The following is a 17,987-nucleotide window of genomic DNA, read 5'->3' as shown; positions in this document are numbered from 1 at the left end:
CGCCCGCACCTCCCCACCCACTGCGCCTGCGCACCCCTAGCCACGTGCACTCAGCGCGCCCCCACCTCCACTGCCCATCACGCCTGCGCCGAGGCCGGCCACGTGCGCCCGACCCCCTCCCCCCTACACACCACCCACTACGCCTGCGCGCCCCGGCCCTGTACAGCCACCCCCGGCCAACCGCGCCTGCGCAACCCCAGGCACGTGCGACCGCTCTCCAGCCACGGCCCACTGTGCCTGTGCACCCGCAGGCCCCGTGCGCCCCACCCCCCATGCCCCCCTCCCACACGTCCCACCACGCCTGCGCACGCGCAGCCTGGCTGCACATGGCCTCTCTGGGCTTATTCGCTGCCCCACCGCGTCTGCGCGCCCTCTGGCCAAGTGCACCGGGCCGCGCCCGCCTAGCCCTGTGGAAGTGCGTGCACCCCGCAGGCGACCCGATACCACCCGCTCCCCGCAGAGCCTGCAACAATCCAGGTCCTCTTCCCTTTGAGGCGCAGTAGAGCAGCCATGACCGCTCAGTTCAAACCTTTCCTTTTGTTTTAGGGGCGCGGCTAGGCAGGGCTGGGAGAAGGGTCTGGAAACACACTGAGAGTGTCAAATAAGGAATGCTTAAGCTGGTGGCAGGGTTTGAACTCAAAGTGTCAGAGACAGCGGTGTGATGGGGATGGCCCCAAAGCCAGTCTTAAGCCCCTTGTGTTTCTACACTTTCCCAATATAAACTTGTTATTTGGAGATGCCTGTTCGTTCTGCTTTAAGCATAAGCACGGTGAAAACGTAAGAAGGCCGCGGTCCTGTCTTAGCAAGCACTGGACCCACTGTATCACTTAGGAGGGGCTGTTACTTTCACAGGGAGAGAAAAGAGAGAAGGGCTAAGTTTTCTTTTTTCTATTTTTTCTTTCTTGAATCCTGGTCAGGAATTTCCACGGTTAATTTGAAGTCTGTCTATGGTCTTTGAAAGGAAATAACTCCACAGTCTCCTCCTTGTAACCAGCTGATGGTCTTCATGACTTCCATCCATTAAAAAACAGACTCCCCAGATGGGGGGAAAGGAGCTGATCTAAGTAACTTTGGGAAACCACGTTTTAACTGGAAACCACAAGGCTAAACACAACAGCAGCTGCCCGTAAACACTGTACTCTGGGTGATACCTTTATTTCCCAAGGCGGGGAACTGCATACACGCGCACTGGGGTCGAGTGCATTAGTCGTTGGTTGGCGGATAGTGGGAGCCAGGGTTCTTCTCTCTGTTGGATGGGGTAAGAGATAAGCACCGGAGAAGGCTTGAATGATCCCTCTGGTACTGGATTGGGGTCAGAGACACCACAGTGAACTCATGGTTAGCTTAGTATTTATAGTAAAATACTACTATGTCAGTTTTGACATACCTCACGTACCTCAGTCCCCCAAGAGGCCCAGAAGCAGTGCCACTTCTGCAATAATGAGCATGCTAGGTCCCAGATCTTAGTTTCCAAACACCATTCTCCTTGAAGAAATAACAGATTCTGGGGGTTGGGCACGGAGACTGTAGATGTATTTTCGGCATCTTGTAGTACCAGAAATTGAGCATGTGGACATGGCAGCAGGAACAAAAGACACAGGAGTAGCCTAAAAGAGACTCCAGTGGCCAAAACTGGAGCAAACGGAGAAACAAAATAAATATTTGCAGTAGTTTTTATAACCCAAGTGCGAGATAAATATACACGACTCTATACTGCTATAAATAAATGACTGAATAAAGAAACGAGAGAAGATACGTGTCTTCCTTACAGAAGAATTCCAAATAATATATGTAGCTACTCCTTGCTACGGGAGGGAGAACTAAATCTCTCTGCCCCTTTGAAAGTGGGGAGAAACCTTGTAAACACCACCTTAACCAAGTGATAGTGACCATCACCAGAGATGTGTGAATGTTACATACCCCGGATATATGAGAAGGGCACCTCACTTCTGCGGTGGTTGTTCCCAAAGCTCATACACCCAGTTCTATCATGAGGAGGAAACGTCAGAAATCCAGATGGAAGGACTTGCTATCCCATTCCACAGGATAACTGGCCAGTATTTTTCCAGACTGCCAAGGTCATGAAGAGAAGGGAACCGCTTAGAAACTGTAACAGACCAGAAGAGACTGGGGAGACTTGACAACTAGATGCAATGTGGTGCCCTGAACTGGATCCTGAAACAGAAAGATAGTGTAACTGGGAAAAGGGCTGAAATGTGAAAAAGTCTGGAGCTTAATTAATAGTCACGTATCAGTGTCAGTTTCTTCACTTTGACAAATGCATGATAGGGATGTAAGATGCTAATAATAACGGAAACTAAACTGTCTGTGCTATCTTTGAAACGTCAGTAAATCTAAAATTATTCCAAATTAAAACTTATTTTAAATGTTGAACGTTCACCTTCCGTATGACCCAGCTATACCGCTCCTAAATATAACCCAAGAGCAATGAAAGCACACGTCTATGTGTGTGCACAGAGACTTGTACACAAATGTCTGCAGATTTATTTGTAATAACCCAAACCTGGACATAATACAAACATCCATCAACAGATAAATAGCCGAACCCTCGCCTGTCCATACGATGGAATACTATTTCACAATAAGAAGAAACAAACTGCTGATATATATGGATAAATTATGCTGAGTGAAAAAAGATAGACAAAAGAAAGTATATTCTGTGTGGTTGCACCAACATGCAATTCTAGGAAATGCAAACTAGAGTGAAAGTAAATCAGTGGTTGCCTACAGATGTGGGAAGGGAAGAAAGAGTATAAAGAAACGTACAATGAGATGTTCACTATCTTGATGGCGTTAATGTGCATACGCATATGTCAAAACCTGTCAGGGTGTATGGTTTAAATGAGTATAAATTATTGTATGTCAGCCATACTTCTTAAAAGTGCCTTTTTTAATTTACAAATAGAGCCCCACAGTGTAATTCTAGCTCCCCTACGTCACAGCTGCGTGACCTAGGACGAATTGCTTCATTCTTTGAGACTCACTTTCTTCACCTGAAAAGACAGTAAAGAATGAGAAGAAGGTGAGCACAGTCCTATATAAAGAGGTAGTCAATTCCTCTCTGTAAAAACAACCAACCAACCAACCAACCAACCAACCAACCAACCAACCAAACATGCGCGTGCGTGCGTGTGCGTGTGTATTAGGGAAAATCGTCAATAACAACCGCTTCAGGGTGCTGGAAATCCACCAAAGGCAGACAACAAAATGAGAGGCATCATTTTTTTTTTAAAACTGCTGGAGGCTGTTCCCAGCCGTTCACCCTCCCAGCTCAGTTGGCAAAAATGGTGGCCTTACCAATGTGGGACCGGCTGCAAAACCCTAAAATCTAGGTTTTTACTTTTGCTGGCTAAAAGTGGTGGGTTCAGTTGGGAAATGAATGACAAACACCTGCAGCCTTACCAACCCAAGCTTCCGGTCCAAGGTGGGGTAAGCCACAGACCAGCCAGAAAATAGGACAGAAAGGGCCCCAAAGTGAGAAAACCATAGAAAAGCTGACCTACACTCTCCACACATCCTTGGCGAACTGGGGAGCTATGCATGAATGGGAGAGACCCAGGAGAGGCCAGGGAAGAGCGAAAGCCAATGGAGGCTTGAAAGGGTTCCCAACCCACAAACACATCGATCAGCAGAGGACAGGATTCTCACAGACTTAAAATATTTGGGTACAACCTCTGCCTAAAAACATTGGCTGACTACTACATTAGGAAGACACAGCAGTGACCTCTAGACATAAATAAAAATAAGGATTAAAAAAAACATTGGGGCACCTGGCTGGCTCAGTTGGTTAAGTGTCTGACTTCAGCTCAGGTCATGATCTCGAAGTCCATGAGTTCGAGCCCCACGTCGGGCTCTGTGCTGACAGCTCAGAGCCTGGAGCCTGCTTCATGTTCTGTGTCTCCCTCTCTCTCTCTCTCTCTCTCTGCCCCTCCCCTGCCTATGCTGTCTCTCTCTGTCTCTCAAAAATAAATATAAAAAAAAACAAAAAACAACAAACTGAGCAGACACACCAGCGTCACCCTACAGAGGGAGAGATTCTACAGTTTAAGTCCAGGCACGTTTCCAAAGAAAAACAACCTTAGAAAAATGTAATAGAATGTAATAGAATTGCTATACTATATTATCTAAAATGTCAGTTTTCAACGAAAACATAATAGACATGCGAAGCAGCAGGAAAGTGTGACCAACATACAGGGAAAACAGCAGCCAATAGAAATTGACTTTGAGTGGACCCAGATGTTGGAATTAGTAGAAAAACACTTCAAAGCAATTCTTACAGAAATGTTCAAAGAATTAAAGGAAAATATAATGATAATGAGTCCACAGATACTCCTTAGAGAAACACAAATTATTTTTTAAAGTCTATGCAAGGGTTGTCTGGGTGGCTCAGTCGGTTGAGCGTCCGACTTCAGCTCAGGTCATGGTCTCATGACTCGTGAGTTCAAGCCCTGTTTCAGGCTCTGTGCTGACAGCTCAGAGCCTGGATCCTGTTTCAGACTCTGTGTCTCCCTCTCTCTCTCTGACCCTCCCCCATTCATGCTCTCTCTCTGTCTCAAAAATAAATAAACATTAAAATAAATAAAGTCTATGCAAACTGTCAATTAGGTTCAATTGTAACTGCCCACTGTGGTCAGAATATTAATAATGGGAAAGGCTACGCATGTGTTGGGGCAGAGGGTATATGGGAAATCTCTGTACCTTTCCCTCAATTTTGCTGTGAACCTAAAACTGTTCTTATGAAAAGAAGTCATTTACATCATGCACAAAAATAAACTCAAAATGAATTTTTAAAATTTTATTTTTAAGTAATGGGGCTTGAACTCACAACCCTGAGTCAAGAGTTGCATGCTCTTCTGACTGAGCCAGCCACGCACCCATAAACTCAAAATATATTAAAAACCTAAATGTGAGGGTTACCTGGGTGGCTCAGTCAGTTAAGTGTCCAACTCTTGGTTTTGGCTCAGGTCATGATCTCATGGTTTCATGAGTTCAAGCCCCGTGTCAGGCTCTGCAGTGTGGAGCTTGCTTGGGATTCTCTCTCTCCCTCTCTCTCTGCCTCATCTGCTCATGTTCTGTGTCTCTCAAAATAAATTTAAAAAATTAAAACAAAAATAAAGATGCATATTGTAATCCCTGGAGCACCCCCCCCCACACACACACAACTTAAAAAACTAGGTTTACAAATCCAAAATTAAAATTGTGTTCTAAAACATAGTCATTCAACAAAAAATAAACACGTTAAAAATAGGAACAAAAAGACATGAGACACATTATAAATATAATATGCCACTGAATTCTACTCTTAAAAATAGTGTAAATGGCAAATTCTAGGTTATATATATTACCACAATATAAGCATTTTTAAGTCTTAAATGTTTTCTATATAGAAACGTACAAATGTTTTCTATATAGAAACATAAATATATAGAAAATGGACATAAGAGATACAGAAAAGAGCAAAATGGGGGCTCCTGGGTGGCTCAGTCAGTTGAGTGACTCTTGATTTTGGCTCAGGTCATGATCCCAGGGTCGTGGCATTGAGTCCCCAGTCGGGCTCCGTGCTGAACATTGAACCAGCTTAATATTCTCCCTCTCTCTCCCTCCCTCCCTCTGCTCCTCTTCCCCACTCACTCGCTGTCTCTAAAATTAAATAAAAGTAGCAAAATGGCACATGTAAATCTAACCACACCGATGATTACATTAAATGCAGGTAGACTGAGAGCTCCAAATCAAAAAACAGAGATTGTCAGACAGGCTAAAAAGGCAAGATCAAATAGATGCTGCCTATAAGAGAGACACTGTAGATTCAAAGACACAAGTGGTTTGAAAATAAGATGGAAAAAGATACACCATGCAAACGGCAACCGTAAGAGAGGTGGACTTGCCATATCGGTATCAGATAAAATAGGCTCTAAGACAAAAAATAATATTCAAAGTAAAAAGTTATGTTACTAACTTTGGCAGGATTTAAAAAGAGGTGTTAAATACCACTAGTATTTAATGGGACATTCTTAAGAATTACAAATGGAGGAATGCCTGGGTGGTTCAGTCCATTAAACGTCCAACCCTTGATTTCGGCTCAAGTCATGATCTCACGGTTCAAGAGATGGACCCTCTGTCCGGCTCTGCCCTGCTTGGGATTCTCTCTCTCCCTCTGTCTCTCTGCACCACCCTCCCTTGTGCATGGTCTCTCAAAATAAACACATAAACATTAAAGAAAAAGAATTTCAAATGGAGGAATTTAGGAAAGATGCTTAAGTCATTGCCCAATACTCTGAACAAATGCTCCAGATGGTCTGTTCTTGGAAAAGTGTAAGTATTGCAACCCTTCAAGCACAAAGGGAAAGCTCAAGACCCAGAATGTTTTCTCTCTCCCAGTTAGTGCAAAAAAGCCACAAAAGCACAAAACCAGACTCAGTCCCCAAGCCAGGAGTCGAACTAGGTCAGTACAGATTCATCTGCCCACCATGTCTTCTGCACCCTCACCTCTGATGGCCATCAGTCTTCAAGAGCTGCACATTCTCAGGTGAAAAAGGCCACAACTGCCCATAAAAACCAATCAATATATGGCCCTACCTGCCCATTCTTGTCAATAAAAGCTTCACTGTATGTTGGAAATTTAGATCACACATTCCCATAAAATGAAACCTGACACTGACGTTGGGTTCTACCCGCCAAGGGAAGTCGGTCAGTAGCCTGGCAGACAACTGGCAAAATCCTCTTTAGAACATGAGAGCAAGGTTTCCAGAGAATGTCATTCCCCAGAAAAAGAGAAACATCTGTACCCAAAGATAAGGGGCACAGTGGGAAGTCATCTTTCCCCCCAACACTTACCCTTTACCCGTGTGAGCCTGGAGTTTCCTCCCAGTCTGAGAAGATGACCAAGACCTACAGCTGCCAGTTTAAGGGTTCCAGGTCACCTGGGTATGCTTCCCACCATCTTCCTTTCAAACGGATTTGTCTTTAAATATTTTTAATGGACTGGGGCGCCTGGGTGGCGCAGTCGGTTAAGCGTCCGACTTCAGCCAGGTCACAATCTCGCGGTCTGTGAGTTCGAGCCCCGCGTCAGGCTCTGGGCTGATGGCTCGGAGCCTGGAGCCTGTTTCCGATTCTGTGTCTCCCTCTCTCTCTGTCCCTCCCCCGTTCATGCTCTGTCTCTCTCTGTCCCAAAAATAAATAAAAAACGTTGAAAAAAAATTTAAATATTTTTAATGGACGAACTATTCCCCAAAGTTGAACAAAATGTTAAGCACACACCTGTCTTTGGAATAAATGAGTGTTACCTTGTCTCCATGATCAACTCCAAACACTAACTTTGAGAAGACCATCCAAAATCACTAAAGCAGCTTAAACTTCCATACCAAAGAGAATTGGCCACTCACTGGTGTCATTGGTTTTCTTTTTTAATTGTGTTAAAATGCACATAACATAAAATTTACCATCTCAACTATTTTTACGTGTACAGTTCAGTGGTATTAAAGATATTCACACTGATGGAGCACATGCTGGCTCAGTTGATAGAGCATGCGACTCTTGATCTTGGGTTTTGAGTTTGAACCCCATGTTGTATGTAGAGATTACTTAAAAATAAAATCTTAAGGGGCGCCTGGGTGGCTCAGTTGGTTAAGCACCCAACTCTTGGTTTTGGCTCAGGTCATGATCGCATGGTTCGTGAGTCTGAGCCCCGTGTGGGACGCTGTGCTGACAGCATGGAACCTGCTGGGATTCTCTCTCTCCCTGCCCCCCCCCCCCCGCCACTCCCTCTCTCCTCTCTGCCTCTCTGCCACCCCTGGCAGCCATCATTCTACTTTCTATCTCTATGATTTTGACTACTCTAAGTATGATCTATAATTGGAATCATAGAGGGTCTTTTTGTGATTTATTTATTGCATTTAGCATAATGTCCTTAAGGTTCATCCATGTTGTAGCATATTACAGGATTTTCTTCCTTTTTAAGGCCAAATAATATTCCATTGTATGGATATGCTGCATTTTGCTTATCCATTCATCAGTCGATGGACAGTTCAACTGCTTCCATGTTTCAGCTGTTACAAATAATGCTGCTATGAAGATGGGTCACAAATATCTCTTCAACACCCTGCTTTCCAATCTTTTGGGTATATACCCATAAGTGGAATTGCTGGGTCATATGGTAATTCTATTTTTAATTTTTTGAGGAATCTCCACACTGTTTTCTACAGTGGCTGAGCCATTTTATATTCCCTCCAACAATGCTCAAGTGTTCCAATTTTCCCACACTCTCCCCAACACTTGTTTCCTGTCCCCACCACTCCCTCCCCCCCCCCGCCCAGAGTAACCACCTTCATATATCTTCTTCAGTAGAATGCCTATCCAAGTCGTTTGCCCATTTTCTGAATTGGGTTGTTTCATTGTTAAATTTTAGGAGTTCTCTATATATTCTGGATATTAATCCCTTAGTATGATTTGCAAGTATTTTCTCCCATTCTGTGGCTTGCCTTTTTACTCTGTGGATAGTGTCTTTTGATGTAGAAAAGTTTTAAATTCTTATGAAGCCAATTTGTCTATTTTTTCTTTTGTTACCTGTACCTTTGGTGTCATATCCAAGAAATCACTGCCAAATTCAAAATCAAGAAGCTTTTGCCCTGTGTTTTCTTCTAAGAGTTTTGCCATCTTAACTCTTACATGTAGGTCCTGGTTTCATTTTGAGTTACTTTTTGGGGGTTAATTTCTATATATGGTGTTAGGTAAGGGCCTAATTTTGTTCTTTTGCATGTGGACATTCAGTTTCCCCAGAACCATTTGTTGAATAGACCGTGCCTTCCCCCATTGAATGGTCTTGGCACACTTGTCAAAAATGATTTGTTCATATTTGTGAGGATTTTTTCTCTGGGCTCTCTATTCTATTGCACTGGTCTATATGTCTGTCTTCATGCCAATACCACACTTTTTATTATGTATCTTCAAAGTAAGTTTTGAAATCAGAAAGCGTGAGTCCTCCAGATCTGTTCTTTTTCAGGATTGTTTAGGCCGTTTGGATGAGGTTCCATATGAATTTTTCGATGGGTTTTCCTATTTTTGCAAAAAATTATTTTTTGGGATTTTGATATTGGATTGCATTGGATCTGCAGATCGCTTTGGATAATATTGACATTTTAACAATATTAAGTCTTCCAATCTGTGAACATAGGATGTGTTTCCACTTATTATTTTTTTTTTACGTTTTTTTTTTTTTAATTTATTTTTGAGAGACAGAGAGAGAGCGTGAGCTAGTGGGGGGAGGTGGCAGAGAGAGAGGGAGACACAGAATCCGAAGCAGGCTCCAGGTTCTCAGCTGTTAGCACAGAGCCCGACGCAGGGCTCGAACTAATGAACGGGGAGATCATGACCTGAGCCGAAGTCAGATGCTCAACCGACTGAACCACCCAGGCATCCCTCTATTTATTTATGTCTACTTTAGTTTCTTTCAGCAATTGTTTTTTTTTCCCCCAATTGTTTTGTAGTTTTCATTGTACAAGTTGTCACCTCCTTGGTTAATTCTTATTTTATTCTTTTTGATGTTATAAGTGAAATTGTTTTATAATTTCATTTTCAGATTGTTCATCATGTATAGAAATACAACTGTTTTGTGTTGATTTGTATTGTACAACTTTGCTGAATTCCTGTATTAGATCTAATGTCTTTTGTGTGGTGTCTTTAGGGTTTTCTATATATAAGGAGCATCTAATCTGCAAACAAATAATTTTACTACTTCCATTCCAATTTAGATGCCTTTTCTTTTTCTTGTTTAATTGCTCTGGCTAAAACTTCCAGTCCTGTGTTGAATAGAAGTGATGAAAGTGGCCAACCTTACCTTGGTCCTGATCTTCGAGGAAAACCTTTGTCTTTCACAACTGAGTACTATGTTTGCCACGGGTTTTTCATATATGACTTTTATTATATATATCTAATTATAATAATTATATATTTTTATATTGATTACATATTATATTTTTATCATGAAAGAGTGTTGAATTTTGTCAAATGCTTTTTTTGCATTGAGATGACATGTGGTTTTTCCCTTTCCTTTTACTAACATGGTATATTACACTGATAGTCTTATGTTGGACCATCCTTGCATCCCAGAAATAAATCCCATTTGGCCATGATGTATGGACCTTTTACTATGCTACTTGTTAGTATCTTGTTGAGGATTTTTGCATCAATGCTTATAAGGGATATTGGTCTGTAGTTTTCTTTATAGTGTCTTTTCTGGCTTTAGTATCAGGATTATGCTGGCTCATGGAATGTGTTAGGAAGTGTTCTTTCCTCTTTTTTTTTTTTTTGAAAGTTAGTTATTTCAATGTCTGGTAGAAGTCACTAGTAAAGCCATTGACTTCAGGATTTTCTTTCTTGGGAGATTTTTTTTTAAATATTTTTTTATGTTTATTTTTATTTTTTGAGAGAGTGAGAGAGAGGGGGAGCACAAGTGGGGGAGGGGCAGAGAGGGAGACACAGAATCAGAAGCAGGCTCCAGGCTCTGAGCTGTCAGCACAGAGCCCAATGTGGGGCGTGAACCCATGGAATGAGAGATCACGACCTGAGCCAAAGTGGGACGCTCAATCAACTGAGCCACCCAGGCACCCTAGTACTAACTTTTACATTATTAGGTGTGCTTAAGTCATGCAGGAAACAGAGTACAGTTACATACCATTGCTACAATATTAGCTTTTATAATTGCTCATGATCTACCTTTATTGAGATCTTTATTTCTCCATATGGCTTTGAGGTATTGATGGTGTCTTTCACTTCACCTTGCAGAACTCCTGTGGGCATTTCTTGTAGGGCAGTTCTAGTGATCACAAACTGCCTCTTCTTTTATCCGGGAATGTCTTGATTTCTCCCCCACTTTTGGACAGTTTTGCTGGATAGGACTATTGGTTGACAGGGGGGTTTGTTTGAGCACTTTGACTATATTGGCCCACTGTCTTCTGGCCTCCAACGTTTCTGATGAGAAATCTGTATACATTCTCATTGAAGATCCCCATATGTGATGATTTGCTTCTCTCTTGCTGCTTTCAAGATCTGCTCTTTGTCTTTTGGAAGTTTGATTAGAATGTGTCTCAGTGTGGCTCTGGGTCCATCTTACTTGGGAGATTCTGAGCTTCTTATATATTTATGTTCCTATCTTTCACCAAATTTGGTTAGTTTTTAGCCATTCTTTTACTTAATTTTTTTTTAATTTTATTTTAGAGGGAGAACATGCAAGCAGAGGTGGGGGGCAGGAGAGAGAATCTCAAGCAGGCTCCATGCTCAGCTCAGAGACCAACACAGGACTCAATCCCACGACTCTTTGATCATGACCTGAGCCAAAATCAAAAGAGTTTGACGCTCAACTGACTGAGACACCCAGGCACTCCTAGCCATTCTTTGAATGTTCTCTGCCCCTTTGCCTTCTGGGACTCCCACAATGTGCAGGTTGATCCTTTTGATAGTGTCCATAGTTCTCTTAGGTTCTGTCCACTTTTCTTCAATTTTTCTCTGTTCCTTAGCCTCACTGATGTCCACTGTTCTATCTTCAAGTTCATGGATTCTTTCTTCTGCCTGCTCAAGTTGGCCTTGGAGGCACTCTCGTGAATTCTTCATTGCAGTTGTAGTTTTCAGCTCTGGAACTCTGTTTTTTTTAGGTTTTCTGTTTCTTTATAGTTCCATTTTGCTCATACATTTTTTTGGCTTTCTTCACATCTTCCTTTAGTTGAGCATCTTGAGAATTGTTTTAAAGACTTTGTTTAGTATATCCGCCATTAAAAGTCTTTCCCAGGGACCAATTCTGTTGTTTTCCTTTGGATGGGACATACTTTCCTATTTATTTGTATGCTTTGTGATTTTTGGTTGAACACTGGACATTTAAATCTAATCATGTGATAAGTGAAAATCAGATATTTCCCTCTTCCCCAAGGTTTGCTGCTTTTTGTCTTCTATTTCTATCACTGTAAGCTCTTTGCCAAGGATCAGACTGAGGTATAAACTTCTACTTTTCTCAGGTCTTTCTGAGCCTTTCCTTGGGCATGCACAGTTTCTAATTTCCCCTGTGTATGCAGTTGTTTCTAAACATCCTATTTTATCATCTGGCTCCTGAAAGGGGAAAAACACACACAAACTGAAGTGGGGGCATGGGCATCAGACCATTAAGTCCTCTGGCAGCCAGAGGGGGAGGGGCTTGCAACAGTGAGGGGAGGTGCAAACAATGGCTGCCAGGCTCTTTGCACCTGTGATCTGAAGCAACAATGAGTGATCAGAGCACAGATTCTCCAAGGTTGTAGTTTAGGGTCCTTTTTACTCACCATAGCTCCCCTATGGTGTGTGCAGGCTGCTCCAGGAACACCTGCACACCTATGTGGCTAGGGTTGGGGGATGGTAGTGCTTCTGTGCTACGAGCTGAAATTGATCAAAACTGACCACAATGTCCAGTCTTCTAGAATTTGCAAGACTTTAACAGACTCGAGAGTTCCAAAATGGTTCTATCAACACAGGTTTGATTTTAGCCATGATATTTTCTGTGACTGATCCCAAGAAAATTCTAGGTATCAAACCAACAAAACCACGTAGTCGACAGTTTAAAAAAATACATCTTTATTGTGTTTCAATGTTCTTGCACGATAGATACCTAGTCATATAAACTTAGTCTCCATGTTAAATATAAATTAAGCAAAGAACTATAAACAAATCAGCAAAACTGCTGGAAAATCCCTCCAAGCCATGAATCCTTATTAAAGGTGCACACTGGCATGAGAAAATGTTCTTAAATCACCATATTCTGAAAATTGTTACCTGCTGCCAAATGTAAATGTTTAAAGAAGCAATCAATAAAGGGCAAAGTGATACGGGAGAGAACTGTGGTGGGTTCCTCAACTCCACATCCAGTGAGTCAGGCAAGACAAATGGCTCCATCCGACATTTCAGCAAAGTATCATCTTTGTGTAAAAAAAAAGATCAGGGCCTGTCCTCAAGCTATAGGGAAATGCCAAAGCAACCACCCAAGAGCATGGCCAGAAGCCTTGGAAGTTACATGATTCCAGAACATGAACCCCAGAAGGCCCAAAGATGAGGAAAACATCCATTCCACCCCAAAAGCCATTCCTAGAGCTCAAAACCAGATCACTAACAATGACTGAGGATCGGCACAGACCCTGAAAAGTCACAACTGTAGCAAAACATACACGAAGACATATAAAACCTGGAAAAGTCTTGGGTTTCAGAACAGAAAGGTTCAAACATTAACCTTAAGAGAGGTTTTTTACTGTGGCCAAAATACCCAAGTTGGGACTGGCGTCACGTGTTTTCCCTATAAATTCTGAGATCGAAATCCTCGAGAGACAGGAGATGCACATTGTCTTTGGTCATCTCTCACAGAGGTGCACACACACAGGGGACCTAGTGTCCCAAGTGTCTCTGTGCCCCCTTCAGAGCTGGAGCAATCCAACTGGCTTGTGGCATGGTACTGAAAACTACACCAGGCCCAAATCCCACAGAGAGGGCAAAGTTCAGCCCCAACAGTTTCCATTCCTTACCAGGAAACAGGAGTGGTCTGTGACTGCCCTCGGAGACCCGTCTCTGAGCTCAGCGGCGAAGATGGCAATCGCCGCTTTTCAGGTGAACGTGGGCTCAGATTCCCACGGCGGGGTCAATTACGAGGCTCTGAGGCCGTGGGGCTGCGGACGGTGGACATGAGGTGCGATTTGTAGGTTTTGCTCAGACCCGTCATCCAGAACTTGAGCAGCTTGACATTGTCCTCCTCGGATGCTCCAAGGATACTGAGGAGCTTCTGCGTGTCCTCTTTGGGCCGACTGTCCACCTTGGTGAATTTAAAGAGGACCTTCACTTTGCTGAAGAAAATCAAACACAGAGCACTCAGACACCACAGCATAATCGCACCAGGGCTCTGGGCTGAGGCCGGACGGCTTCAGGACCAGCCAGAGCCCTGCAGACGCCTGCACACCCCAGGACCTCTTGCCTGCCCCGCACTTCCGCCCTGGGTCACATGGCTGGGGCCTCAGGATGGGGGAAAACGCACATTTTCTTTAAATTCATTAAAGGAGTTCAGTGCTCCCAAGCTTCGTTATATTATTAAATCAGGACAAGGTCTAACTGAATTTGACAGAAAATTACTAAGGAAAAATTACTAACGGAATAACTAGTTAGCTTCAACGGAAAGGGAACATCTGTTATCTGGCTTTCAGATTTTTAAAGTTAATTAAGCAGCAAAAATAACTGCTTCTCTTGGAGGCACGTGTCACTCCCATGTCACAGAGGACCCGCGTGGGGACGAGGAGCACTGACCCTGCTCGAGGTCACCCAGCTAACAGACTAAATGGCGAAGATGCTATCTGAACCCACGCTGTGAACTCCTATTCTAGCCCATTTCTCACGGAGGCCACGGCTTCTTCTTCTTCTGGAAACAGCTTCTGGCTCTCGCCAGCAGAATATAACTGCCGCTGGCTGCCAGCCCGCCCCCGGGGAAAGCCAACTCTGGGGGCCGACAGGGCGTGTGCTCACTTCATCCACTCCTCCTTGAGGCAGACGAGGCACTGGTCCACCACACCCACAGACAGATTCTGGTTGCTCAAAGCAGCTTCCATCTTGTTCAGGATGGTGGGGCCAACTGGGAACAAGGGCGGGGCCGTCAGCATGATGGGGAGCGAGAGGCAGCCTCACCCTCCTTCCCGCTCCCCCTGCGAAAGGAAGCCCTGCTCAGCAGCGCCCACCTCGGTCCGCGGCCACGGGACTTCCACTGGTCACCACGAACTCATACTTGCTGAGGGACTGGTCATCCTCGCACCCGACCGGGTGGAGGCTGGAGCGAGGGGCTGTGTGGGCCTCCACGACCACAGCAAATTCTGCAGCGACACAAAACGCACCGCTCGGGGAGCCTGCCTCCCGCCGCCACTCCGAGTCATCTCGGATCACAGAGCGGAAACACCTCCCCGGACTAACGCTTGGGCATCTAAAGCCTTTTCTGGTGTACTTGTGAATACAGGTTAAGGATTAACTCTTGCCTCAGCGAACGCATTATGTTACAGTCACTCCTGATTACATACCTCAGTTCAGCTAACGCCAAACAGCCTTGTGGCAGGGTCCCGCTGTTAGCCCCATTTTATGACAGGGGAACAAAGCGGTTTGGCTCAAGGTCACACAGTTAGTAGCGGTGAAGAAATTCAAGCCCATCTCTGACACCAGGAACCCGTGTTCCAAAAACAGGTGCCGTCCGAGGGACTCAGGACCCAGCCCGGGCGCTGACCGCAGCGGCAGCTCAGGACTGCTGGGCGCCAGAAGCTCCGCCCGTCAACCTCCTGGCCACCTTGCATCGGTGTGCTCGGGTGCTCAGAGAAGCCCCTGGCTTGCCTGGGGAGGCTGGGATTTACACCCACGCCGACTGCTAAAGTGCCCAAACCAAAAGACGAGGACGCTGACTAGATTCTTGGCTCTGCCCGGAGGAGGCAGAGGGAACCTGCCAGCACTGAGGGAGGAGCCGGGCTGAGCAAGCCCCACTGTACTCAAGAACATCAAGGATGGATTTAAGGCACGTAAAAGAGTCGTCGTCTCCGGAATCCTGTTGGCATCACCAACTCAGCACAATGGCATGACGAGAGCCTGGCAGCCATCTGTGCCGTGCCCACCCCCAGGACTGTATCCTGCCCTCCACCGAGAACACATCCAGACAAGCCACCCTCACTCTGAGGCCGCCTTGTCCAACCCTCACCCGCTTCACGGACAGAAAATCGACTCCCAGAGCCGCCGGGAAAGCTGCTCCTCCTGCTTCGAGCCAGCAGCATCCTCACGTCCACGGCGGAGACCCACTTCTGCTCGTGTGCCCTAAGGCGCAGGGACTCGGGTCAGACGGGAAAGGTACGCACCTGAGGACAGCACGTGGGAGGGGATCTGCACGTGGGGGCTGAGCCCCAGGAAGTTGCACCGGTAGGCCTCCTCATACTGGTCGCTGTAAGGGATGATGCGGACGCAGCCCACCGGCAGCATAGTCTAGAGAGGACCCAGTGACTCAGGCTGACACCAGCTGGAATGTCCCCCGCCACTGCCTGTCTCCATCACCCACGCCCCAAGCGCCCTCTGCAGCTCAGTGCAAAGCCTCTCTCCTCCCAGAAGGCACTCCTGGTCACACAGCCCCACTGGGGTGTCTCCCACACGGCCCCGACTCCTATTCCGGCAATCAGTCATACAGGACCGATGCTACCTCTTGCTTTGCGGTATTAATCTATCGATCTTCGGTTTCTGTCTCTTCCCTCGTCCCACAAAAAGATTTTAAGCTTTCTGACAGATTGTGTCACATTCATCTTGTGCCCTCAAAGGCCTAGCAAGACGTGAGGCATGCACCAGGTTTCTGATGACTTGAATATCATCAGAGTCAGACCTACGCCTTGGCGCCCTCTGCGCCTCTGGGGCGCAGACAGCACGGTAGACCCTCATCCCATCTGACTCACTGGGAATGTCCTGTGCCCAGGAACGTGTGGTGACCCGGACCTGCCTCTCTGGCAGCTGAGAACCATGCCCGTGACTTCTTGGAGGGATTTGGGGATGGGGTGTAAGGTAGTCAGTTATCAATCTATCAGACTCCTAGCACAGACTCCTTCCACTGGAAAGAACGACCATTGATGGCTGCCATTTTTTTACACAGTGGAGAAAACAACACATATCTTAGATTCAGGCACAAACCTTTACACTGAGCCATTAATGCCTCTTAACATTCACACCCGAAGTCAGGATTTAAAAAAAAAACCCACTAGACAAATCCGGTCCTGCTACAAAATACTTAAGAGAAAAAATCCTCTTACCCGAAGAACTTCAAAAGCTGACTGGACAAGGTCTGCGTCTCTGCTTTTCCAGATCACTTGATTCCCCATGAGAACATGCCAGGCCAACATGCGAAAAGACGGGGCACCCAGGACCTGAAAGATATAGTTCAGGGTTTTCTCTGTGAATTTTCTCCCATGCACCTCAAGTTATTTGTGTGCTCTCTGTACAGGGAAGGGAGATGGGCCAAGAGAGAAGAGCTGGTAACTAGCCTGCAGCCGGGAAGATGCAGCAGGAAGTCTCTGGATTTGCACCTGAAAGCCTAACCGCAAAGCCCTTGCACACTTTGAGATCTCTTCTCCAATTTTATTTTTAAACACTTGAGGCAGAGAATTGCAACATTCACTTTCTCTCTCTCTATACGCTATTTTGCTGAACCATTTGAAAGCAAGGGACAGGCAGCATGACACTTGAGCACCCAGAAAGGACAGGGCTCTCCGACACAACCCAGTACACACCACACCCAGAAGCCCCATATGCATGTGCCACCAACCCAGTATCTGGATCCCCAAACCTCTAACAATATCCTCTATAGCTGCTATTCTTTCAATCCAGGATTCACTTAAGGATCACGACTGTTTTACTTATTCTGCTATCTTTATCCTACTTTAGCCAGAACAGTCCCTCTCTCGACCCGACTTTTTATAACTTCCCTGATACTGGCATTTTAGGAGAATTCAGTCTGTTATCCTATGGCTTATGAGCATGGCTTTAAAAAATAAAAAGGGAGGCTAGAAATACTAGAGATTTTAGAAGACTCTTATAGCTTCAAAAAACACTCCCACTTCCCATGGAATTTAAGATTCGTTCCAACGTTAAACTACATGAGCAATCGACAAGGATGATTTTAGCCAAATACATGGTTTTGATGGGTGACTGTTCCTCATCCAGCCCCACAGAGCATCTGCCATTAAATCAGTCCTTACTCCATTTTCCAAAACAGAAATATCTTTTGATAAAACTCACGCTCACTGTAAAAATAGCCACAGAAAAGTATAAAAAGGGACTGTCCTTACAATCTTGTGACCTCTTCCTCCTGTATGACCCAATATAACCATGGTCAATAGTGCTGCGTGAGACTCCGTCTCTGCTATCGCATATAAACACACCTACCACCCTGCACAATACACCGCTTGCTCTCT

General features: G+C 45.0%; 1 protein-coding gene across 7 annotated transcripts in view; it reads right to left on the bottom strand.

Moving 5' to 3' along the window:
- Positions 1-1,154: 1,154 nt before the first annotated feature.
- The window catches only part of FLCN (folliculin), a 35,085-nt gene continuing 18,252 nt past the window's right edge, over positions 1,155-17,987 (bottom strand). For 4 of the 7 annotated variants that reach the window (XM_042917544.1, XM_042917541.1, XM_042917542.1 and 1 more), the window contains exons 9-13: positions 16,827-16,940; positions 15,894-16,017; positions 14,745-14,876; positions 14,536-14,641; positions 12,533-13,865 (exon numbers count right to left, since the gene is read on the bottom strand). In XM_042917544.1, coding sequence (XP_042773478.1) covers positions 13,664-13,865; positions 14,536-14,641; positions 14,745-14,876; positions 15,894-16,017; positions 16,827-16,940 — 678 coding nt within the window. In that variant the 3' untranslated portion in view covers positions 12,533-13,663. Of the gene's footprint in view, positions 1,247-1,387; positions 1,633-12,532; positions 13,866-14,535; positions 14,642-14,744; positions 14,877-15,893; positions 16,018-16,826; positions 16,941-17,987 lie in introns of those variants that run through there. The other 3 variants (XR_006196822.1, XR_006196821.1, XM_042917545.1) reach the window with 3 other exon arrangements.

The sequence above is a fragment of the Panthera leo genome, chromosome E1, assembly GCF_018350215.1.
Source record: "Panthera leo isolate Ple1 chromosome E1, P.leo_Ple1_pat1.1, whole genome shotgun sequence".
Lineage (NCBI taxonomy): Eukaryota > Metazoa > Chordata > Mammalia > Carnivora > Felidae > Panthera > Panthera leo.
This window is presented reverse-complemented; position numbering and strand designations above follow the sequence as displayed.